The following is a 25,211-nucleotide window of genomic DNA, read 5'->3' on the forward strand; positions in this document are numbered from 1 at the left end:
TCACCAAGGGAAGGTCATGCCTGACTAATCTAATCGCCTTCTATGATGAGATTACTGATTCTGTGGATGAAGGGAAAGCAGTGGATGTATTGTTTCTTGACTTTAGCAAAGCTTTTGACACGGTCTCCCACAGTATTCTTGTCAGCAAGTTAAAGAAGTATGGGCTGGATGAATGTACTATAAGGTGGGTAGAAAGTTGGCTAGATTGTCGGGCTCAACGGGTAGTGATCAATGGCTCCATGTCTAGTTGGCAGCCGGTGTCAAGTGGAGTGCCCCAGGGGTCGGTCCTGGGGCCAGTTTTGTTCAATATCTTCATAAATGATCTGGAGGATGGTGTGGATTGCACTCTTAGCAAATTTGCGGATGATACTAAACTGGGAGGAGTGGTAGATACGTTGGAGGGCAGAGATAGGATACAGAGGGACCTAGACAAATTGGAGGATTGGGCCAAAAGAAACCTGATGAGGTTCAATAAGGATAAATGCAGGGTCCTGCACTTAGGACGGAAGAACCCAATGCACAGCTACAGACTAGGGACCGAATGGCTAGGCAGCAGTTCTGCGGAAAAGGACCTAGGGGTTACAGTGGACGAGAAGCTAGATATGAGTCAGCAGTGTGCCCTTGTTGCCAAGAAGGCCAATGGCATTTTGGGATGTATAAGTAGAGACATAGCGAGCAGATCGAGGGACGTGATCATTCCCCTCTATTCGACATTGGTGAGGCCTCATCTGGAGTACTGTGTCCAGTTTTGGGCCCCACACTACAAGAAGGATGTGGATAAATTGGAGAGAGTCCAGCAAAGGGCAACAAAAATGATTAGGGGTCTGGAACACATGACTTATGAGGAGAGGCTGAGGGAACTGGGATTGTTTAGTCTGCAGAAGAGAAGAATGAGGGGGGTTTTGATAGCTGCTTTCAACTACCTGAGAGGTGGTTCCAAAGAGGATGGTTCTAGACTATTCTCAGTGGTAGAAGATGACAGAACAAGGAGTAATGGTCTCAAGTTGCAGTGGGGGAGGTTTAGGTTGGATATTAGGAAAAACTTTTTCACTAGGAGGGTGGTGAAACACTGGAATGCGTTACGTAGGGAGGTGGTAGAATCTCCTTCCTTAGAAGTTTTTAAGGTCAGGCTTGACAAAGCCCTGGCTGGGATGATTTAATTGGGGATTGGTCCTGCTTTGAGCAGGGGGTTGGACTAGATGACCTCCTGAGGTCCCTTCCAACCCTGATATTCTATGATTCTATGATTCACACTCCTCGTCACGCTCCACAAACAGGGCCAAGTGAGGACAAGGTCAAGGCCAAGATCACCTTCCGGCCAGCAGCGCTAAGCTCGTGTAGGGGACGGTGTATGGCTCCCTAGGAGTCGGAGGTAGAGTTCCCATCCCAGCGTACACAAAGCCCCCACAACCATGCTGTCTAAGTTACTCAGAAAACCTCTCCTGCATCCTCTGCTTCCTGTTTGCTCAGCAGCCCCCTCCTGCTCAGCCTAGAAGCTTTTCTCTCAGAACAGGAGAAGCACCCGGTCACGAATCTGTTTGGTTTTCACACCGTACACGATGGGGTTCATCATGGGAGGAAAGAGGAGGTAGAAATTGGCCAGCAGGATGTGTACGTATGGGGCGACGTGGCGCCCGAACCTGTGTATTGTTGAGGAGAGAACCACAGGAATGTAGAATACTAAGATGGCGCAAAGGTGGGAGCCACAGGTGCCGAAAGCTTTGAGCTGCTCTTCCTTAGATGCCAGGCTTAAGACAGCCCTTAGGATGTTGACATACGATAGGGAGATAAACATCAGATCCAGCCCCGCAATGAAGAGAACTACCATGATCCCATAGACATGATTGACCCTGGTGTTGGCACAGGCGAGCTTCACCACGGCCATGTGCTCGCAGTAGCAATGGGAGATGACGTGGGACCCGCAGTAGGGCAGCCTCCTGACGAGGAAGGGGAGGGGGACCACTAGCAGAACAGCCCGGGCCAAAGCTGCCAGCCCGATCTTTGCTATCACTGAATTGGTCAGGATGGTGGCATATCTCAGGGGGTTGCAGATGGCCACGTACCTGTCGAAGGCCATGGCCAGCAGCAGAGTAGACTCCAGGGTGGAGAATGAGTGAAGGAAAAACATCTGCACCAGGCAGGCGTTAAAGCTGATCTCCCTGGAATTAAACCAGAAGATGCTCAGTATTTTCGGCACGGTGGTTGTGGATAAAACCAGGTCGATGACGGCCAGCATGGCGAGGAAATAGAACATGGGCTTGTGTAAGGAGGGCTCTGTCTTGATAACATACAAGAGGGTGAAGTTTCCTAGAAGGGCCACGGTGAACATTGAGCAGAAGGGGATGGAGATCCAGGGGTGCAGAGCTTCCAGCCCTGGGATGCCTGTCAGGAAGAACACTAATGGATCAGAGCCTGTGCCGTTAGGAGCTGACAGGTTGCCCTGCAGGACCATCCTCTGCAAGTTTCACAACAACGTCTGTCTGTCAATAAAACATAAGAGATGGGATGAACAGACAGATGCCACACTCCACTCTGGCTCACGGGGTGCAACTCCTTTGGGAATGGATGACAAGGTCTGGAGCTGACAGAAACATTGCTTGGGTGGTAAATATCGAGGCGCTCAAATTAACGAAAGCCTGGATCCAGGGGTGTAAGGACAAAGTGACAAGATATCAGCTACTCCAGGGCTCTTGAACCTGGCAGGCAAAGGCAAAATAAGTGCTAGTGGCTGGAAGTTGAAGCCTTCAGGGTGCAAACTGTGAATAAGATGCAACTGTGCTACTGGAACTAAGATGGAATTAACCAGTTCAAGAGAACCGTCAGAGGCTTAGTAACTTCCCCGGGGCTCAGGGTCTTTCAACAGAGATTGGATGTTCTCAGAGAGATGTTCCAGCTCAACCACAAGCTACTGGGCTGCATGCAGGAATCGTTGGGTGGATTCTTTGGCCTGTGATATGCAGGAGATCAGGCTTGATGGCCATAATGGACCCTTCTTGCCTTAGAAATCTGCCACTCTATTATGTCAGCATCCACTTCTGTCACATCTGGAGTTGGCTCTACACATCAGATCTGTGACACCAACCCTTTTCTTCAGAAGACTTTCCAATTTTCCCTGCATGCCTTTGCATTACCTTTTCTGCTATCATGAGTGTTTCTTTCAGTGCCATCACCATGGTACCTGAGCACCTGGGGGAGACACAGTGAACTTCGTACTCCATTTCCATCTGCAGCTCTCAGATTTCAAATTATTTATTTTGCTATTTTGGAGCATTAGGCACTTGTGCAAGATCAACCCAGATTAGCCCCAACCCACAAAACGTATCAAGCAAATCAGCCGAAACCAGATAGTCTAGAACTTAGCAAAACCCTTCCCTCCCTCAGACAGCGACCCACCCCATGACTCCTACACTTGCCAGCTGAGAAGTTGGTACAGTAGATATGGGCTTTGCAGCATGGTTAGGGTATCTCTGACCAAGGTTGAGTAGGGACTGAATTCCAGGGGAAGCACCCTGACCCCAACCTCCTGTCTCTTACGCTGGGAAGTAGGCAGGGGAAGGGGGAAAACTCATTGCCTTCGTTGCCAAGCCCTCTCCTCTCCCCCAGCTCTATCAGCTGACAACAACTCCAGCCTCGCACTCACTCAGGGCTACAACCTGGCAGACGTCTTTGACCCTCCGACCTGCGTGTGCAGGGCCTATCCAAGTCCTGTCACCTCAACCTCCATCATATTCCTAAGATCCAACCCTTCTATCTATACAACAAAAACTCTCCTCCATCTCCAACCCCAGGTCATCTCCAGCCTTGGTTCTGGCAAATTCCTCCACTCTGGTCCACATGCCCCTTCTCACACACCCAAAGTACGAAATCCCTCCACAGGCTCCTTGTTCTCATCCTCGGGGCCCTTCACAGCTCCGTCTCCTTACTAATTCACTCAGTTCCCTTCTCGTATTGTCCCCTCTCCCCTCCACTCTTTCCAGGGACAGACCGCACACCTGTCTGCTTCTCCCACGCTGCCTCCAGGTATAGAACAGCCTCCCTGAACTGTACCGGTCTGCATTCCTGCTTCACTCCCATTCTCAGGACAAATCGGCCAAAGAACAAGGGATCATCGACTAGAGCTGATGTGCATGTATTTAACATCACAGAGGCATATAATGGTAGGAAAAAATGGTCCATATTTTGGTTTGTATTCCTTTGTCTCCCACTCTGTATGTTACAGAGGGCTTAATGTTGATGAAGAAAAGTCTCTGTGTGCACGCATGCATGTGTGAGTGTGTGCGTGTCTGTGTGTGTGTACAGTGCCTTGCACATTCTAAGTGATATCAGAAGGTCAATAATTCTCAATATTTAGAGAATGTACAAAATCACCCCAAACTTCCCAATCATTTGGTGGAGGAATTTTAACACATGGCTCCTGGCTCCATCCCGTCATTAGCTTGTAGGACTTTCCACCTTTGTTTGCACCCACAATGATCTGCCAGCAGGAATGTGGGCATGGAGGCCTTTACACACCTGATTTGTGGGGGCAGTTATTTCCAGGTGCAAATTGTGCGTTGAGAAAGGAAGGCCAGGTTTTTTCAAAAAAGCAAACCTCAAATGTAATCCGCATAGTCTCTTGCACATAAACTGCACTCCATAACCCCTTTCAGAATCCAGGCACCTTAACAGAAAGGAACTAAGACCAACGCTGAAGTCATGAGAGGTAATCTGCCTGTGAAATGTCTAAAGAGCCACTCAGCACCACATTCTCAATCTTGGGTGTTGAAAGTATTTGCCTTCATCCAGCTTGGGCACCTAGCTTGATTTTTAGGAGGTGCTGAACATCCATCGGCTCCCATTGAAAACCAGATCACTCATTGAGGGGAAAACCAAGTAAGTCATTAAGGTGAAAACCCAGATCATTCATTCTAAATATAGACTATAGATGCCTAGCAATAGGCACCCAAGCTGGATCAGGTGGGGCACAACACGAATGGGCAGATGAAATAGGAAATTAAAATATACAGCAGCAGAATTTGGATCAGGTTTTGAACTTGCCCGGAATGTGGGTGTGTTTGGATCTGAGGTTCTGCTTCAGACCCGTCTATGGCTACAGAACAGTCCAATTCCTTTGCCCTCACAAATTGGATTCTGTGGGCAAACTCACCAGAATCCTGCAGCGCTCCCCTCCTTTCCCAGGGTGTCAGTCTCCCTCACGGACTGTGTGAGGTCTACATGCTCACCCGCAGCTGCCTGCCTTTGGTGGATTTATAGCCAGGGTGAGAGAACTCACCTCCTCCCGCAGGGGGGTCTCGCAGTTCAGCTGGGAATCTCTGCTTCCACTTTGTCCTCCCCACCCATCTCTGGCAGACAGAGTTCACTCTTTCTTTTCAGACTTGGGAGAATAGAAACTGTTCCTGCGTCGTGGGAATGAGAGAGAGAAAAGTCATTTTTGGTCCCTCCTAGACCATGAGCCCTCAGCCATTGCAGAACTGATCACTACAGCAGATTCCCCAGTGCTCTGCCCAGTCTCGTTTTAAATAATCCAAGCAATGAACCCTCCACTACTTCCCTGAGGAGGCTCTATCCACCCTGGCAAGACCATTAGTGCCCGGAGTACCTCCTCTAGCTACACAAGAGGGTCACCCTGGCCTGACAAGTCAGCTTCCGCTGCTTTCTAGCTCAATATTTCACAGTCCCCGGTCACTACAAATACAAGCTAACTACTTTAAGGGGGAGGGATAGCTCAATGGTTTGAGCATTGGCTTGCTAAACCCAGGGTTGTGAGTTCAATCCTTGAGGGGGCCATTTAGGGATCTGGGGCAAAAATTGGGGATTGGTCCTGCTTTGAGCAGGGGGTTGGACTAGATGATCTCCTGAGGTCCCTCCCAACCCTGATATGGGGGGAGGGATAGCTCAGTGGTTTGAGCATTGGCCTGCTAAACCCAGGGTTGTGAGTTCAATCCTTGAGGGGGCTGTTTAGGGATCTGGGGCAAAAATTGGGAATTGGTCCTGCTTTGAGCAGGGGGTTGGACTAGATGACCTCCTGAGGTCCCTTCCAACCCTGATATTCTATGATTCTATGATATTGAACGCCACTCACAGGGAGAGGCCTCAGGAGTTTGAAAAGGCAATACAGCCTCATACATATTTACTCCAAAGCCGGCCTCCTTATGTTTTTATTTTTAGTTTGCATTGGGATAGTGCTCAGAGGCCTCAGCCTGGAAACCGAGTCCCATCGTGCCAGGTGCTGTACACATGTGTAAGGAAAAGGGGCCCGACAGAGTTTCCAATCTGTGTCGGTGTTTCAGTTCCCGGGAGCGGTGAACTTCCTGAGGAGAAGAAATCTCACCTCATTTCAGCCCCACACGCCCCTGAGGCATTCAGTGACCCTGTGAACAATGCAGACCAATGGGGAGATATTCGGTGCAATGAGTGGATCCTCTTGACTATAAATAAGTCTACACTGAAAACAAACCAAAACATGGCAGCATCTCAGAACCCAGGTCAATTGAGTCCGGCTCGCGGTCTTCGAGGCCGCAGCACTCAGAAGAGCAGTGAAGATGTTCCCGCTCATACTGAAGTCCAGGCTCTGGGCCTTCCCCCTTCACCAGCTTTTAGAGCCCCGGTTCCAGCCCGATCAGAAATGGCTACACTGCTATCTTTAGCACTGTATCGTGAGCACAAGTATGTTCACCCAGACTCTAAGACTTGCTCCCCAGGGGTGGGGGGTTTACGGTGTAGACGTACCCTAAGAAGAGGCACTTTCATGGCAGTGCTGGCACTTCCTGACTGCACTCCACCTGCCAATATTGCAAGGCAGCCATTCTTCTGAGATTTTAGCTCTTCCATTTCTAGCTGGACCCCAGAAGGGATGAGGTGCAGTGAAAAGAAAACGTAATTCAGTGGGGTGGAGTTCCCTCGGCTTTTCAAAATCTTCCAAAAGACTTGGTTGATTTTAAACTTGGGACCAAGATTTGGGGGATTTCTTATCCCTAGTGGAGATTCCAGTAGACTCCATGGGAATCCTTGAACTGGTCTTTCCCTCCTCTCTGTTGATGTCTTCTGGTCTGTGTCAATTTTTACTGGTCTCTCTTGGTTTCCACTGGAGGATCTATAGCTGAAGGATCCAGTAGATCTGTTACAAATCTTAGTCTGCAACTTACAACCAGGTGAAAATTTGCAACGGGAATTTCCACTAGAGATTCCGGCACTCCTAGACTGTGTATATGTCGCCAACACTGAAATGCAGCCACATATCGGTATGACGGTGACAGTCATTGGGCACCAGCTACTCATTACACCTGGTTAGCACAGAAAGTGTAGGAGATTGTCACCTCCACTACCACATCCCCTACCAGGGGAAAATGAGGCTGCTGGAATGCAACGATCCAAGTTGGAATTCACTGAAGGTACCAGGCTTCTCCCAGCCCCGGTCTTGCCGAACGTGAGCTGTTCTAGATACCGCACAGCTGATGCTCCCAAAACTCACTGGGTATGATAACAGAGTAGGGCAGGGCTATTCTTCTCATTTTACAGCTTGGGAACGGAAAGACCGAGGGACTTGCCCAAGGTTACCTGTGTCCTAGTCAAGAATAGAATGCAGGCCTCTGAAATTACTGCCCTAACCACTGGGTCGTTCTCTCTCTTCTGCTACTGTGCTTCTCCTCATCTGGGAATGTCACCAAGGTGCCAGCCGAGATAGCGGGGTCTGTGTTCCAGGGGGTAGAGCAGAAGGCAGATAATTCAACCCTAGAACTCTACCTTGCATCCACCATCCACAATTCCACAGAGGGGACAGCAATGGAGTTGCAGAATTGTCTGCTTTTCCGTGATCTAGAGGTGGGCCCGATTAGAAATGCCCTTTTCCTGCTGCTAGAACATAGCGGTTTACATGCCTTGCCGGGCAGGAACCTAGAAATCCCCAGACCAGATCCATCTAGTCCAGTATGTTGCCCTCATCACTGGCCAGTACCCGATGCTGTAGAGGAAGGTTCATGATACTTTGCAGAGGACAGTTTTGGAATGACTTGCCCACAGGTCTTTCCTTTCTCCCCTGCAGTTAGTGGCAGACATGCAAGAACCCAACAGAAGTTCCCATGGCTCTTCGTTTTTCTGTAGGACCTGTGAGGCCTTTGTGTCCTGCTTGCTGGGGCAGCCTCACAGCCAGATGGAAAGGGCAGTGCTTCACAGCACACAGGTCCCTTCCCAGTTCCTGCATGACACTTCATCTGAATATCTGACCCACGTTTGATTCCTAATATGGAAAGGACCCAACAGCTGCAGCCAAACCACCTCTGTCCAGGATCTCCTCATATCGCACAGAACAAGAAGTTCTGAGCTTTTGGGAACCTGTCTCTGAATGGATCTCCTGATCTGGGGCACCGGGGGAGGGGGGGCGTTTTATCCATCCACCCTAATTCTGCCCCCATGTTGCCCTGGATTGGATGGATGTAGTAGCTCCAGATGTTGATCAAGCTAATTGCAAGCATATTTTGTGCATTCAGCCGCCATGAATTAATGAAGTAGAACACCACATTGTTAAGGGTTAATTTGAACAACCAGGGCTTCTGGAGGCAAGGTCAAAACTAGCTGCAGACTTGCAGTTTCTGCTAATGAGAATGCGAGGAGGGGCGAAAAGCGTCAACAAATTGAGACGGAAAGAAAATAAGTGGATAGAGACCATGAGTTTGCACACCTTTGATACAGAAGCTTATTCTGACTAAGATTGTTAGGAATGTTTGTTGATAAGCAGTTGATTGAAGTTAGGAGAGGTGATGACCCACCCCCTATGAGTTGTGTGTTTTGTAAAAGTTAGTTAAAAAAGACTAGATAATAGCGTGTTCTTTGGAGCAGTTCTCGGAAGCTATCCTGAGAGATTTTTTCTTGACACTACCATGCTCCCTGGTGGGGAAGCAACCGGCCATCGCTGATCTACTGTCAACTACTCGATGCCATCTCGAATTCTAGGTAATGATATGGGATGTTCTAACCCTATCGCTAGTGTCTGTGTGAGCGTTAATAAATTGTAGTTGTAGATAAAAGCACGCTGGCTTGTATCAATCTTTCATCAGCCGGAACCGCTGTGTTCCCACTGATTTATTCCTGACGCTGCCTGGAGTGAAGCAGTGAAGTTACCACTGCTTTGGGTTCTGAAAACCCTGGGTAACACCCTCTTAACCAAAAAGGGTACTGATTACATCATATCCATTGTTCGAGGGCTTATTCCTTCACCCTTTCACTTCCCTGGTCCTTCTTGCATGAACAGAGAGCAACAATACCCGAAGTCCAAAGGTGCAAACCATTCAAAGTTTTTTGGGGTGAACTTCCAGCAAGCTTAAATCCAAGTTCCTTTTTCCTTATTTTTGAATCCCAACTTACTTCCTGTTTGTCCCTAATTTATATAGTAATATTCTCAGCTACACCTTAACCAATCATTTTACTGAAATTTATCAAACCAATCCTAACATATTGTAACATAATTCTCTAACCAATTATATCCCACCACCTTAATTAGTTTACACCCAGCAAAATTAATTATACAGCAGACAGAAACAGTCACAGAACCAGACAGAGACCATGCAAATAAGAGCAAAGTGGGAACTCTAATGACAAAACAATACAGAAGTGAGGATTTCACAACGACATCTATAAAGACATAAGGGTTTCCCAGCTGTGTCTATTGATAAGTGAGTTCTTACCAAACAGAAAACTATCAAACTAAATTTTCTTTTACATCTTCTAGGCTCTTCCCTTTCTCTGGAGGTGATAGATTGGATCACCTTTCCAACAGCCCCAGATTGCCTTATTTCAATGTGACTGGTTTGGAATGTGAGGACGTGACCTTTCGCTTCCCAGCTCATGGCTGCTCCCACTGCTTAGCCAAAGGCCTTAGCTAAGGAACGGGGCCTCAGACTGTCACAGTGAGAGAAGCCCCTTACACAAGCAGACAGTGATTTTGATTCTTTCTTTTATACCTCTATAACTAGCTAAATGATAAACATATACCCACATTCTTAAAGTATAGGCCTTTACAGACAGGCCTGAATATCTATGTCCTAAGGCTCATACCTAAACAGAGCCCTGAACAAGCAGGGACAAGTCTTCAAACATCATAGACACTTTTGCACATGCACCCCCTAGTTGTGCAGATCCCCTCACGCAGACAGGCCTTTTGGGGTATTTGCACACTTAAACTAGGCACACACACACACACACAAAGACATACACACACACACACTTGCACTTCCCCTCTTGAAGATCAATCCCATACTACTGAATGGAGATGTAGCTATTAAGCCAAGGGCCTGTAAAATAGGAATGGGTTAATTTACTGCTACTATTTGTGGCTATTCCCTGTGCCTGATCGCAGATTTTCCTCTGTAATGAAGAAAGGCTCTGAATTCCCAGCGGGGGGGGAGGAAAGAGGATTTCTTTAACAGATATAAATACCCCCACATGGGTTGTCCTGGCAGACTGGAGAATCACACAGAATGTGTGTGACTGTAGCATTCACTGTAGGTGAAGAAGATATAGACGGATCCAGGTGAGTTGGGGCAGTATGGATTTAATCAGGGGCCCTGTTAATGCATAACTTTTAAATGGACTGGAAAACTTTGGGCCAAATCCATTTGTCAGTCACGCTGGTGTAAATGTAAAATAATCCCACTGATTAAAGCAGAGCTACTCTGGATTTACAGCAGTGTAACTGAGCAGAATTTGGCTCATTATGAATGAGCTCTTTAATAACATGGAAAAAAAGGCCTTGTGAGAAGGGGAAGTCCTGAGAATTCAAGAAACGCCAACGATAACACAAGCTGAATTTTGCCCCCTTTGTATGAATTTCTTAGTCTTTAATGATTTGATTGCAAATTATTCCTCAATTAACACAACATCAAACATTCTTTTCTACAGCCTTAGACACACACACGTGTGGCAACACCTTGTCGTCCCCTTTTCGCCCCCGTGTAATTGCGCTATTTTTGTCATCACAACAGTCCACTCTGCGTCTCTTTGGTGACTTAGACTTTTTTCTATAAATTCACTTCTCTGCAAGGTCTGTTTTTAAATACATTTCAGCAGAGCAGCCATGGTCTCCCTGATTTCTTTCCAACCAGCAGCACAGCCTTCCTGCTGTAATACTGATCGGCAGTAAGGTAATTATCGGCCTCTCACTGCTGTGAAACGTAGGAAGATCCCCACAAGAGACCTGGGGGGTGTTGTGTGACAGTTCTGGCATTTCCCAAACCAGAAATACCATCAATCAGCCCAGCATTTCTCATCACCCTGCTGGATTCCATGGCAGTGCATGGAGCATAGCACCGGGAGGTAGGAATTTTAACCGGGACTCTCGCGACCTTTGAGGTTTCTTGCTCGTAAGTAACAGCCCAATACTGCACCTTGGAAGCCAGTGGGAGTTTTTCCACTGCCTTCAGTGGAAGCAGGATCAGAGCCACGGCCTCTTTGTCTCACTTTCCCCATCTCTGGAAGCAGATTAGCACTACTCACGCCTGTCGCCAGAGGGACTGTGTACATCCAGGCAGAATGCCCAAGCTGTGCGGCTCAATGAGCCTGGTACATGCTGCTTCACATGCCGGGGGCTTTGTGGGAAACTCAGGCTACTCGTGGGTGCAGAGCCCTGACAAAGTGGGGCCAAGCTCTCTTCAAACTCCGGCTCTCGGGTGCAGTACTGCTGACAGCAGCAGGGACAGGCAGCCAGAACGCTGCTGCTGAAGGGGCCAGGGACCTCCCGAGAGAACACACTTGCTGTGCTGGGGCATGTTTCTGCCATGGCTAAGACCAACACAGGGAAGCTTTTTTACCAACACAGGGAAGCTTTCCTCAGGCAAATGACTGGTAATCAAATGCTGCAGCTCCATCTGCACAGGGCTTTACTGCAATTCATTCATTACCACGTGGGCTCCCATTTCTGGGGACTTTTTAAAATCTCCAACCTGTTTTGCATTTAAAAAAAAATTGCAATGATTTTGCACACAAAGTTAATAAGATGCAGTTAGCTACAAAAGGGTCCAAAGAGTTGGCTGTGGGGGGCTATTGGAACCCACAATCAAACCTGTCTAAAGTGTGTGCAGAGAGACAAGGTCGGGGAGGGAATATCTTTTATTGGACTAACTTCTGTCGGTGAGAGAGAGACCAGGTTCTGGGACACACAGAGCTCTGTGTCTCTCTCTCACCGACAGAAGTTTGTCCAGTAAAGATATTCCCGCATTCACCTGGCCTCTCTAATAGCCTGGGACCAATACGGCTATGAGAACTCTGTATAAACTGCCTACGTTTATCAACAGGCCTCGTTTCTAAGCTGTGTCCATGCGGCACTGACTGGTCACACGCTGCTACTGGCTCTTCTCTTTGTTCCGGCTGTCAGTAGCCAATAATATATAAATATTTTCTTATTACTTTTCCATGTAAGCAACGGCTGGCAACTATCTGCCACAGGGCTATTATGTGCTTGCCAGGGACAGGGGAAGTGGTCCCTGCAATCCTGGATGGGAGTGGAGCAGCGCACCCAACAACAGCTCTGTCTCAGACTCCATGTAAATGTTTGGGAAGCTATAGCAAAGCTCTGGCCTTGGGCAGATGTGCGTTCATGCCCCCAGGGCAGGCCGGAAAGACCCTGGCCCTTTCCAGTTGCAGGGCACATGACAAGGGCAAACATGTGACCGACAGGACAGCAGAGATAAGACTCCCTGCAGAGGCAGGGAAGGAATTTTCTGCACAGGCCAAGGGGACAGTCTGCGTGGGGAGTGAGCCCAAACAGGCCAAAGGGACGGGCTATTTCTGAACTTCCTGCTTTCCAAGGGCAGAAACTGCTTCTCCCGATTGTGAGGGTCTAATACAGGAGGCGTAGGGAAGGGGCTGTGACTGAAGTCCCATGGGGGCGGGGGATGAGCATTCATAAGGAGAGAGTGAAGTAGTGGAGACAAGGAGAAACTGGTTCTAGTACAGCTCCCCGGTTACACAGCATCTCGTGTGGAACATGCATCTGAAGGTGCTTTATTATACGCGGCCAGATGTGGTACAATGCCAGAAACCACTGGGGGTGTCAGGGCTGCGCAGGGGATAACTTAATGCCAATAACAGAGAGGTAGAGAAATTAAGTGGTTTTGCAGACACAGGCTTACAGGGTGATGGACGGGCATGGTCTTCCCAGCCAGCTTGCTCTTCCCGTCCCGTTGTAGGCAAGGGCAGCTGTGCTTGCTTACACCAGCTGTGGATCTGGCTCAAAGAACTCAAAGCTCACCAAGTTTATTACCCTAAGGGCTCCATTCTTTCTACAATCAACTCTCAGAGAGAAAAACACCTGGACAACATTTTCACAGTAGTGACGTTGAAATAGATTGCCTTAAACTGCAAACCACACAAAGTGAACCCTGGTAACCACCTTTCAAATGTTTCTTGGCCTGTGAGACTGAAATTCTCAGAGCATTTTAGGGATAGAGGATTTATCCTTGGGCCTATAACACAGAGTGCTTAGAAAAATACATCTATATGATGCTTAAGCACTGGAAGACTTTGCTTTACTCATTGTTTAATGAGTTTAAGTCCCTAGACTGGCAATTCGGAGACATGTTTTATTTCCCATTCTGTAGCTGACCAAGTCCCCTCTCTGTGCCTCTGTTTCCCCACCTGTACAGTTAAGGAATACAGTACTTCCCCTCCTTTGTGAAAGATTTTGAGATCTATGCCTAAAAAGCACTGTACAAGAGCAGTTATTAAAGTATTGTGATCATTGCAACTTCATGAGGCAGAAAGATAAATATTGACAAATTTTATAAGTGCCTGTATACAAATGCTAGAAGTCGAAATAAAAGGTGGGTGAACTTGAGTGCCTGGTATTAAATGAGGATATTGCTATAATAGGCATTGTAGAAATTTGGTGGAATGACGATAATCAATGGCACACGGTAATATTAGGGTACAAAATATATTGGAATGACAGACTAGGTTGTGCTGATGGAGTGTGAAAGAAAGCAGAGAGTCAAATATAGTAGAAATCTTAAATGAATGAAACTGTACCGCAGAATCTCTATGGATGGATGGAGATGCTCTTTACCCCCTTCTGAGGCACAGGGGTGAATCAAGACCTTTGTGACCCCATCTCAGGATTCTACTGAACCTTCCATTTCTCTGGCGTTTAAACCCTTCTGGGCTGTTGACTAAAGTCATTCAGACTTTGAGCTAGTTGTCCTTTCAGGTCCCCCAAACTGGAATTGGGGGTACAGCTGTAGTCCAGCTCTGAGGGGAAACCGCCGTGAGAAGAGCATAGAGAAAAGCTCCATGTGCACAGCTTGAGCAAATCCCAGGAGAGCTGTAGAAAAGATGGCCATTTTGAACTGGATCCTGCGGAGAATGAAGCTGGGGAGGCCCAGGAGCTGGTGGAGGCGGGGTGATGGGGCTGCAATTCTCCATATGGGAGAAGGCAGAGAGGGGCTTTCTGCATGCGCTGGGGTCCAGAGAAGACAAAGCGTTTTCATTGCTGACACTAACCCGCTGTGTGGTTTCAATTCCAGCCTCAGAAATGGTCCTGGAAACTGGCTGTGCGCCATGTCATGCTACAATCACTCCAACCCCTCCACCTTCCTCCTAATGGGCATTCCGGGGCTGGAGGCCACCCACTTCTGGATCGCCTTCCCATTCTGTGCCATGTACGTTGTGGCCCTGCTGGGGAACTTCATCCTCCTCTTTGTGATCAAGACGGAGCCGAGCCTGCACCTGCCCATGTACCACTTCCTCTGCATGCTGGCAGGCATTGACCTGGTGCTCACCACCTCCACCATGCCCAAGATCCTGAGCATCTTCTGGTTCCACTCCCATGAAATCGGCTTCAAGTGCTGCGTGGTCCAGATGTTCTTCATCCACAGTTTCTCTGCCATGGAGTCGGGGGTGCTGCTGGCCATGGCCTTTGACCGCTACGTCGCCATCTGCAAGCCATTGCGCTACACCGCCATCCTCACCAACCCCATCATTGCCAAGATCGGGTTGGCCATCTTTGTGCGGGGCATCGGCCTGATGACCCCCTTGACGTGCATGGTCAGCCGCCTGCCCTACTGTGGGCCCAGGGTCATCTCCCACTCCTACTGCAAGCACATGGCCGTGGTGAAGCTGGCATGTGGGGACACCATGCTCAACTATGTCTACGGGATAACGACCGCGACCTTTGTGGTGGCCTCAGACTCCATCTTCATCATCATCTCCTGCATCCTGATCCTCCGGGCCGTCCTGAGCCTCTCCTCCAGGGACGCGCGCCTGAAATCCTTCAGCACCTGCGGCTCCCACGTGTGCGTCATCCTGCTCTTCTACACCCCGGGGCTGTTCTCCTTCTACACACAGCGCTGGGGCCAGAACATCCCCACGCACTTCCACATCCTGCTGGCACACCTCTACATTGTGGTGCCACCCATGCTGAATCCCATCATATACGGCATGAAGACCAAGCAGATCAGGGGCCGGCTGCTGAGCCATTCTATCCAAAGAGACTCCAGGCTTGGCTTTGAGGATGCTAAACAGCAATGAGCAAGATGCAGAAGGTTCAGACAGGCATCCAGAGCTTCGGATTCTGATCTAACAGGAACCCTGGAGACTTTTGGGCTGGAAATCCCACAAGAAGATGCTCTCTTGAAAGTTCTGGTGCTTCCTTCCTTCCAGCTACGTTGACAATCCTGCCCAAGACCCAGAAGAACAGAATCACCATGAACACAAGTAATTATTTTTAGCAGAAGTTAATTATCAGCAGAAGTTAATTATTTAGTGGAAGTTAATTATTTTTAGCAGCTGGGGAATGAAAGTTTAGATGATTGCTTATTTTACTCATACCACTGGCTCATCTTTAACACTGAATATCACCAATGCTCCTTTTCCCAACAGCACCTGGTAAAAGATTGTTCCCACCTCAGAGGCCAAGTTCTGCACATGAATCTATCCCTATATTCCTCCACCCATCCCTCCTTCCAACCATCTAGCATCAATCTGCATATTTACCTACCTGTTAGCCTTGAACAGCTGCCCAAGTGTGGCTTCTGCTGACTCCAACTAGAACCTCTGTGTGTATTCTAGTGCAGAATTTTCCCCTGAATGTATATTGTATCTTTCCACCATATCTTGCGACTTTACTTGAGCAGTTACAGAAAAAGTTAACTTGGCTATTTTGTGAGAGGAAGGCTAAAAAACAACACTGAAATGCTCCCCTACATTGGTCAGGGATGTTTTGTAGTGTATCTCTGTGTTGCAAGTTACTCAAAAGCTATTTTTAAAATGCTTAACAATGTCCTGACAGTCTCCTTCTTCCACTTGTAATGTCACCCTGCCTCCAACTTTTTGATCACCTGTTCTTTGTGTCTTCCTCACCTTTATGTCTGTTTCATGACAGTGTTAAAGACAATTTTAAGAGAGAAATTGTATAGTGCACAATATATGCAAAAATATGCACAATCACAAGAGCAATGAAAAATGAAATGATTAAAATGTGATGTTTGGAAATTGTGGGCATACTGATTGCTTACAAGGCCCATTGCTCTTGTTATCATTGTTCATTAATACTGGTATTTGCACAGGGTGTCTCAGCAGAGCTCTCAATGATATGGGAAGGGGTGAAACCAGAGCTGTAATTAGAAGGTACGAGAAAGCCTTTCTCTTTCTGCCACCCCTCAGCGCTGCACACCAGCATCTGAGCACACTCCCACTCAGTGGATTTAAGAGTTGAGGTGAACAAAACTCCATTAATCCTCCCTGGGTAGGTTCTCTGTTCCCTAGCCCTCATTGCTATCGTATGAGATGTAGGACTCCATTTTAACTATGATGCATATCATCCGCTATTTCCACAGGATTTAGGCCTGACAAATGGAAATAGCGCCAGACCAGCTGTGCTCATGCATTTGTCACATGGAAACCAGCGCTACGAAAACAAGACTTTTTGGAAGTGCAAATGCTCTGCTTGTAACACACGTGAGAGTAACCCGAGGCACTCAGAGCCTGTTTTCCCTGATCTCATTATTGTCCCCACTGGTTTGCTACTGCCCATCCAACTTTATGTTTAATTTTTGATGGATGGTAACATGATGGGACGCTCCTGTCAATCCAGGTTGGGACAACTGATGTGTCTTGAGAATGGGGGCTCAGGAGAGCTGCCTACCATTGGGGAGGGAGGGTATTTCTGTCCCGGCGGAATCTTTATAAAATGCTCTAAAATATAGTTTATTCCAAATATTTTCATGTATAGAACGTTCTTGACTCTCTGTGGAGGGGGAAGGGCATCTGGGACTGCTCTCTAATCAGCTCCAGTTATAGAGAAAGCAGCAGGAGGAAAGGGGATACCAATTCTTGCATGTATCTCATGCTTAGTGGAGGAGGAAGTTTCCATCACCGGACCCGTCAGGAAGTGCTGTGGTTACTGGATAGAGCCTGGCCCTGGGAACTAACTGCTGGTGGGAGAACCCCAGGTTCATTAAGTGGATCCCCAATGCCAACCTACATTCCTGAGAATACCCTGCTTGACTCCTACTAGGCCCAGAGCCCTTGGTTCCATCCCACAAGCCCTGAGGCGGCAGGAGTTAGTGCCATGCAGAAATGCTGCACTCAGCGAAAACCAACAATTGAGTCTGGGCAGAGACGAGCCCCCAGGTAGGGACCGTTCAAGGGCCCCTGTGGGGAGTCACAAACACTGTCCTCCCCTCAGCTCCAGCACAATGTACGGAGTCCACAGTGCCTCAATATATAGCCTAATACTCACTAATGCGACTGAGAGTATGTCTACACTGGAACATAAACCCAGGCTTGAGCCCAGGCTCAGGGCTAATCCCCCTTACATTTACCCTTTAATTGCGCTAACTCAGGGCTTGGACCCAGAGTTCCAGGACCCTGCAGGGCTGGACGGTCCGAGGTCAAGTCAAGCTGGGACCCAGGGTATGAGCCCTCTTGCTTTGCAGTGTAGCTGCAGCCCTGCTTACCTCATGTCCCAGGAGTCAATTGGAAGTATCCCACAATTCCATGGGACAACTTCCTTAGTCTTTTTTATCCCAACAATCTGCATGCCACTCTATGGAAAACAGAAGACCCCCTCCTCCACCTCCTGGACAAACAGCAGCATTAACCCGATCTCTTCTGACCACCAGTCTGCAAAGACACTATCAGAGAGCCCCTATGCGTTTCGAAACTTTTTAATTTTAAGAATAACTGATATGTACAAACAACAAGAAATGAAACCGTGCACCAACACGGGGTGGACCAGCATTAAATAGTCTTACAGCAGGTGACAGCTGTGGAATGTTAACCCTCGTCCTTTAGTTCAAATAGTGGCTTTTCTCGCCTTTGCCCTCGGGAACTGCAGCACAGAGAGAGAGCCAGTGACTGGCCAATGGGATTTTCAAGTGATAAAATAGCAAGCCATATCAGTCTCTCGTCATCCACCATTAATCGAAGATATATTTTAATGAGCCTGCGCTTCAAAAAGCTGTGCTCACCACTCACGACCGGAGACGTCCCTTGGGTAGGTCAAATTGGGGCCACCGCTCCAGGCCCCGCGCTTTGGGGAGCCCCATGGGCCAGTGCATTTTGTCGGCGCAGTCGAATCCGTCACTTCCACCCCGGGCCCCACACCCCCTAGGGATGGCCCTGCTCACTACTGTGACTGGCAGCGTGAGCAGAATCCTTAAAGCTATCCACATATTAGGAAAAGTGTCCTTCAGCTCTCCATCATGAATGAATTGGAGAACTTGGAGTAGAGAATGCTTCCCATGCACCAAAATGTGACGGATGTTGTCCAATTCGACATAGAAGTCTTTATCACTGACATCCAAAAATTTCCCCATGTGTCAGCGTCCATTGAAGTTCCGTATAATTGTTCAAGAGTGTTTTCCTGTCCACCGGCAGCTTACTAAGGTCATACAAAACCCTCCAGGCCTTTTTGTGGTGCTTCATTTGTCCAAACCTTTCTTCAATGGACACTCTAGCTGTGTCAATGAGTGAGCAAAAAAGCTCCCTCTTGAATTTTTCTTCTGAGCTTCCCATCACCTCATCTCTGCTCTCATAACCAAACTGTCTCTTCTTCTGATGAATACGAGTTTCTTTGAAGATAGGCTCAACTCCTAAGTTTTCCACATTTCTCTGGCAGCAGTGATGGCATCTTCAAATCCGTTGTCTCTTAGGCCACAACGAGATCAAGGCAGCTTCTCATCAAAGTATTAGCAGTTGCAATGTCCATTGACTGAGTTTCTAATGCCTTGCCAAACCGCAATTGAGACAAGAAATTTGAAGTCAGTAATCTGATTTGCCAGGCTTTGCGTCTCGTGTCATATTCCGGCCTCAGGTTTACTCGACTGCACCAGTTCCATCTGAGCATTGTAAACCTCAGTCACTTGGTATCTCACTAGCCTTACACTCACTCTTCAAGTCTTAAAACACAAGTACACTTTCACAATTACACAATAAAACAAGGTTCACAATATTGCAGCTGGTCTCTCACTTCATTTCATTCTTATATCTCACTGACTGGCTGGCGACGCCCCATCCCTTATCTCCACACGAGGGCCTGGCTGACAACATTCTAGGAGGTTCAAAGAAAATGTCGTTCTCAGAAAGTCTGGAAGGTTCCCTGAGATTCTACAAAGGTCCAGAACATTCTAGGAGGCTAGTGAAAAATGAACCCACATACAGAATGCCTGAAACATTTTACTTCAAACATTCTGTTTTCCCTTTCGTGGCTAACAACAAAAACAGCACCCTGAACCCAACGCTCCCCCAAGCCCGGCACCCCAGGTGGTCTCCTGGGTCACCTGTCCCTAAATCCAGACCTGGACACGGTTACTTTGACTCGGGTCTGTGCACTGTAGTGTGGACACCAGAGCCCTAGGTTTGAGCACAGGTTAGAAAATCCTTAATATAGGGGAGCTGCTCCAGCCCAGGGTTCTCTAACACGGGTCAACTGACTCAAATCCCACTAACCCTGGGCTTACATGGCAGTGAAGACATACCCGAAAAGTCCAAGCTGCCCCTCCCGGGTCTCTGAGTCCCCAAACTTGGTGCCTCCTGCCTCTTGCAGTACGAGCTCAGAGTGGCAAGCCCCAGTTTCAGCTCTGTTGCCTGGTGCCCAGGCCTCTGGCCACTGTGCTGGTTTGGGCTCCTCCGCTACATCTGGGCCGCTCTCCCAGCCCGGCTGTGAATGTGCCCTGGCCAGCTCTCTGGGCCAATCCCTTGGCGCCTGCACCCCCAACATCAGGCTGTGTCGGGGCCTCTTTCTTCCATCAGCAGCAACAGCAACATGTGTTCTCCATGAGCCACATGGTCCTTCTCTCTAGCCACTCCCCAATGCCAGCTTATTGACCTTGAGCCAACTAGGTGCTCTTGGAACCAATACCCTGCTCTGGTGTGCCATTCCTCTCCTCCAATGGGAGGCAGGCTGACCAGACCTCTAGCCAATTTTGTTTTTTGAGTCCTGTGTGTGTCTCAGTTTCCCCGTGTGCTGCATTGTTACCCAGTGGGGGTGGGAAAGGACTGTTTGCACCCAGGGCAGGCTAAGGGCAGGTCTACACCTAAAATGAGGCATCAGTGGAGCTGCACCGATTCAGCTGTCCCACCTTAGTGCTTTAATGAAGACGCTCTTAAGCCGATGGGAGAGAGGTCTCCCATCAGTGTAGTTAAGCCATCTCCCCGAGAGGTGGTAGCTATGTCAGTGGGCGAAGCTCTCCCACCAACATAGGCTGTCTACATGTGGGTTAGGTCGGTGTAACAGCGTCGCTTAAGCCTGTAGATTTTTCACATCCTCACGTGACATAGTTATACAGAGATAGGTCTGTAGTGTAGACTGGACCTTAGAGACGTAGGTCTAGGAGTCTCCTAGCTTTCTGGGCCTTAGTCTCCATATCAATGGATCATTTGGGACAACAGTGGCAAGTCCAATCAGCAAGCCATTGGCACCTAGCACCCAACGCCCCATGAGGAGATGGACTTCCCCAATGAACAACAATCGCTGGCCTGAGATCAAAGGACTTGAGAGGTGTGAGGTGAGGTGCGGGGGATAAGAGCTGGCTGCTAGAAGGAGCTGGGGATCTCACCTGGACTCTGACCAGGGCAGTCAGACTGGGAGACCAACAGAGCTTGAGCCAAAGGGTTACTACAGCTTGGCTGGGCTCTGAGCTAACCAGAATGAACTGTGCTTTAACCTTCAGTTCTCTGCTGCCATAAAGACTACCTTATGCCATGTTCCAGTTAATGAATAAACCCGACTGGTTTGTGAACGCTGCTGCAAACGCTGGGCGAGGAGCAGTAATCCCTGAAGTGTGGACGAGCCTCCATCGGGGGTCTGCTTCAGTCGGACTCACTGAACAGAGCTCATGGGGTGAAGCACGAGGGCAGAAAACCCAGAGGTTCAGTTTAAGGAGATGGTGAAGCCATGTGGCTCACTCTGGAGGAAGAGCAAGACCCATAGGGGATCCGGCACACTGACGGGGCTCCTCCCAGAGACTGTTCCAAACCTTGGTGGGCCGCAGCACTAATCCTGTGGATCCGCGACACCTGTTAGAGCTCGTTATTTCTGACATTTATGTCTGCATATAGCTATGTCTGAGACAAACATTACACATTCTGAGTAAAGAAAGGAGATAAAAAATTGACGAGTGTGAAAATGTAAATGTAGTTTCTCCTGTAAACATGGCCCTTTCAGATGCAGGGGAGTAATAGCCTCTGAGCCAGTCCCTCAGTGTCAGCGGAGTTATGCCAGTTTACACGAGCTCAGGTATCAGAGCATTTTCATCTCTGCTCTACAGTGTGGCTTGAAAAAAGGGCAGCGTCAAGTTTCCCCACCAAAATGTGAACCTTGGGGCAGACAGAACAACTGGAATGTACAAACATGCCCCCTGGAAAGCAATTCCAGGAGCGAAAAGGAGTGCTTCAGTCATACACCTGTCCTTCCTTTGCATGCATTTGGAAAAAACCGAACACGGCCATGAATAAGGTGCTTGAGAGTAGATGGCCTATTCCCACACATAGACTCTCTCACGTCTGCTCCCATTCAAGACTGTCGATCAGGTTACTCAGGGGGGAATTCTGCGCATCTGGGGAAGTGCAGAATCCATCTGCCCCGCATCGTGCTGTATTTTCCCACCTAAAACGCATTCCGCCTCAGCAGTGCTGCAGTGCTGCCTGCTGCCCCCCAGAGGCCGCTGTGGCGCCAGAAGAGCCGGCTGCGCCCATGCTGTCTGGTCTAGCGCCACAGCGGCCTCTGGGGGCAAGAGGGGGCACTGCAGCACTTCTGAGGCGAAATGTCATTTTATGTGGGACAATACAAACGTCTGGGCCCCGTGCTGCGGGATTCCCGCAGGAGCAGGGTTCATCCCAGCACCCTGCCCGCAGAGCCAGGGAAGCACAGAGTGGGGCACCCAGGCCTGCTGCTGGGGGGGGGTTCAGAATGGCTAGTGGAGGCGGGGGCCAACTGGAGCATGGGCTCAGAAGCGAGTGGGGTGACCGAGTTGGTGGGGAGGGATAGCTCAGTGGTTTGAGCATTGGCCTGCTAAACCCAGGGTTGTGAGTTCAATCCTTGAGGGAGCCATTTAGGGATCTGGGGTAAAAATTGGGGATTGGCCCTGCTTCGAGCAGGGGGCTGGACTAGATGACCTCCTGAGGTCCCTTCCAACTCTGGTAGTCTATGATTCTAAGAGAAGACAGGTGGATCCAGAAGACAAAGTGGAGGCAAGTCTCTCAGTGGCTCCTTCATTAACTATCTTAAGTCATGGATTCCAAGGCTGGAAGGGACCATTGTGATCATCTAGTCTGACCTCCTGTGTAGCACAGGCCAGAGACCTGCCCCAGAATTATTCCCAGAACAGAGCTGTTAGAGAAACATCCCATCTTGATTTAAAAATGGTCAGTGGTGGAGAATCCACCTCAGGATCCGTCTGCGTATCTGTTTGGTTCTTGCTCCATAGACAATGGGATTCAGCAGGGGCGGCATCAGGAGGTAGACGTCCCCCATGACAACCTGAACCAGTGGAGTGAGGCCTTTCCCAAACCTGTGCACCACGGACAGTCCAATCAGTGGCACGTAGAAAGCCAGGACCACACAGAGGTTGGCTATGCAGGTGCTGAAAGCCTTGACACGCTCCTTCCTCGAGAACAGCTGCAAGACAGCCTTGATGATCATGAAGTAGGACAAGGCAATCAGCAGCGCGTCGAGTCCCATCACCAAGAGGATAGCAGTCAAGCCATAGACGACATTGGCTGTGGTGCTGGTGCAGGCCAGGTTCATAATGTCCTGGTGCAAACAATAGGAGTGCGACAGGACGTTGGAGCCGCAGAACGACAGGCGAAGAATGAGCAAGGGAAAAGGGAGGCCGAACAGCATGCCCCTAGCCATAGCAACCAGGCCTATCTTCGCCGTCATTGGATTGGTGAGGATGGTGGCGTGCCGCAGAGGGTGGCAGATGGCCATGTACCTATCCCAGGCCGTGGCCAGCAAGACGGTGGACTCGACAGTGGACAGGGAGTGGATGAGGAACACCTGGAGCAGGCAGGCGCCAAAGCTGATTTCCCTCCAGTCAAACCACAGGTAGGAGAGCATTCTGGGCATGGTGCTGGTGGATAGCGCCAGGTCGACGGCAGCCAGCATACAGAGGAAGAAATACATGGGGGCATGGAGGCTCAGCTCCGTCTTTACAATGAACACCACTGCACCGTTGCCTACAATGGCCACGAGGTACATGGAGCACAGAGGGAACGCCAGCCAGAAACGGGCAACTTCCAGACCGGGTGTGCCAGACAAGATGAAGGAGGAAGGACTGAAGTCAGTGTTGTTGGGAGAGGGCATGGTGTGCCGGCTGAAATCCAGTGACGCTATTCCATGTCGTCTCTCCGCTCTGCCAGGGACAGAGAAAGAGTATTGAAATGAAGCACGTCTAGTGATACTGCGTCTGAAGGGATTTCGGCAAGTAGGTGCCACTAACCCTGGGCGGCGAACGAACCCCTCCTTCGGGGAGGCTAGCCCACCAGCATTGCCCCATCTGCCCCAGGACCCGCCCCCTGCTCAGCCAGAGGATCCCTGAGGACCCCCCAACCCGTGAGGCTGGAGGAGCCCCAAGGACTCTCCCCCATACCCTCCACAGCCATGCCTGCCAGCCCCCCGAGTGCTGGCCTCAGTGCCGGGCTGAACTGCCGCCCCGCCCCCCCCCAGTGCCGCCCAGGCCACTGGCCCCCAGGCTGGCCCAAGCACCACCCCGGGCTGCCTCTGGCCACCTGTGGGCCTGAGCTCCAGGCAACCGGCTTGAGCTGAGTGAGCCCCTGCCGGCTTCAGGGTAAAGGGGGAGTGAGGGCAGGGCCTCGGGGCAGAACACAGGCGGGACCAGGGCCTGGGTCAGGGGAGGCTTCGCCTGCCCTGGCCTTTGACACCCGCTGCCTATGCCATGAACAAGAAATTCGCTTCCCAGTTCTGGTCAGTGCAGCAGGCCCAGGGCTTCCACCCTGAGCCCCTAGCCCCTCCCTTCAGGGACCCACCACAGGAGTTCGCACCACTCCACTGCGGCCTCCCTTCCCCATCACTGCCTGCGCCAATCACCCTCTGCTGGCCTCTTGCAGCCCTTAATAGGCCCAGGTGCAGCCCAGCCCCTTTCCATCTGCTGGATTGGGCTCATCTGCTCTGACCCAGGGGAGCTGGCCCACGTCTGCTCACAGGGACCAGGGAGAGGCCTGACTCTTGGGCCCTTTGCTCCCTGAGTGAAAAGGAGGAGGGAGGTTGTAGCCCCACCTAATGTAATGGACACCCCAAAGGGGTCAGGGGTAGGTAGCCCCATGGAGAGGGCTGCAGGGGAAAAAAGCGCATGCAGTGCCCATTGCAGAATGTTTCAATTGCTTCTCTGGCTTGGATGCCCTGGGGGACTTTCCGTTTGCCTTTGTCCTGCATCTCCAGCCACTGCAGCCCATGCTGAGATTTTAAAGTGCATGTATGTAATCTGTAGCGCCTGCTCCGAGCATCTGAAGACCATTAGGAATGCTGCTTGGCTGCAGGATAATATTACTTTTACTCCCTGTACCTGTGTGATGAAACGGGAATTTTCTGCAATATTTTTATGACCCCTATGTGTGCCTCAGTTTACCCTATATATTGCATTGTTGCCAAGTTCAGGGGGAAAGGGATTAAGCTCCGGGAAGCCTAAGAGACATGGGGATGAATGTCACCCAGTTGTGTGAGCCGGGATGGGTCACTGCAGAGGATGTGAGGGAGATTCTCACAC

General features: G+C 49.6%; 3 protein-coding genes across 3 annotated transcripts in view; 1 reads left to right on the forward strand and 2 right to left on the reverse strand.

The window, feature by feature from the left end:
• Positions 1–15,874, forward strand: part of LOC141980875 (olfactory receptor 52K1-like) — a 40,464-nt gene extending 24,590 nt beyond the window's left edge. Inside the window, exons 3-4 of the mRNA XM_074942571.1 lie at positions 14,511–15,455; positions 15,862–15,874. Coding sequence (XP_074798672.1) covers positions 14,511–15,455; positions 15,862–15,874 — 958 coding nt within the window. The remainder of the gene's footprint in view (positions 1–14,510; positions 15,456–15,861) is intronic.
• LOC141980868 (olfactory receptor 52K1-like) lies at positions 1,505–2,452 on the reverse strand. Its single transcript, XM_074942560.1, has one exon. The coding sequence runs from the start codon at positions 2,450–2,452 to the stop codon at positions 1,505–1,507; it is 948 nt and encodes a 315-aa protein (XP_074798661.1).
• Positions 15,875–22,852: 6,978 nt separating the features above from the next.
• Positions 22,853–23,791, reverse strand: LOC141981055 (olfactory receptor 51E2-like). Its single transcript, XM_074942862.1, has one exon. The coding sequence runs from the start codon at positions 23,789–23,791 to the stop codon at positions 22,853–22,855; it is 939 nt and encodes a 312-aa protein (XP_074798963.1).
• Positions 23,792–25,211: the final 1,420 nt, after the last annotated feature.

The sequence above is a fragment of the Natator depressus genome, chromosome 1 (genome assembly GCF_965152275.1).
Source record: "Natator depressus isolate rNatDep1 chromosome 1, rNatDep2.hap1, whole genome shotgun sequence".
NCBI lineage: Eukaryota > Metazoa > Chordata > Testudines > Cheloniidae > Natator > Natator depressus.

Excerpts from the sequence above, each read along its gene's own strand:
- LOC141981055 (XM_074942862.1), bottom strand. The coding sequence starts at position 23,791 with ATGCCCTCTCCCAACAACACTGACTTCAGTCCTTCCTCCTTCATCTTG.
- LOC141980868 (XM_074942560.1), bottom strand. The coding sequence starts at position 2,452 with ATGGTCCTGCAGGGCAACCTGTCAGCTCCTAACGGCACAGGCTCTGAT.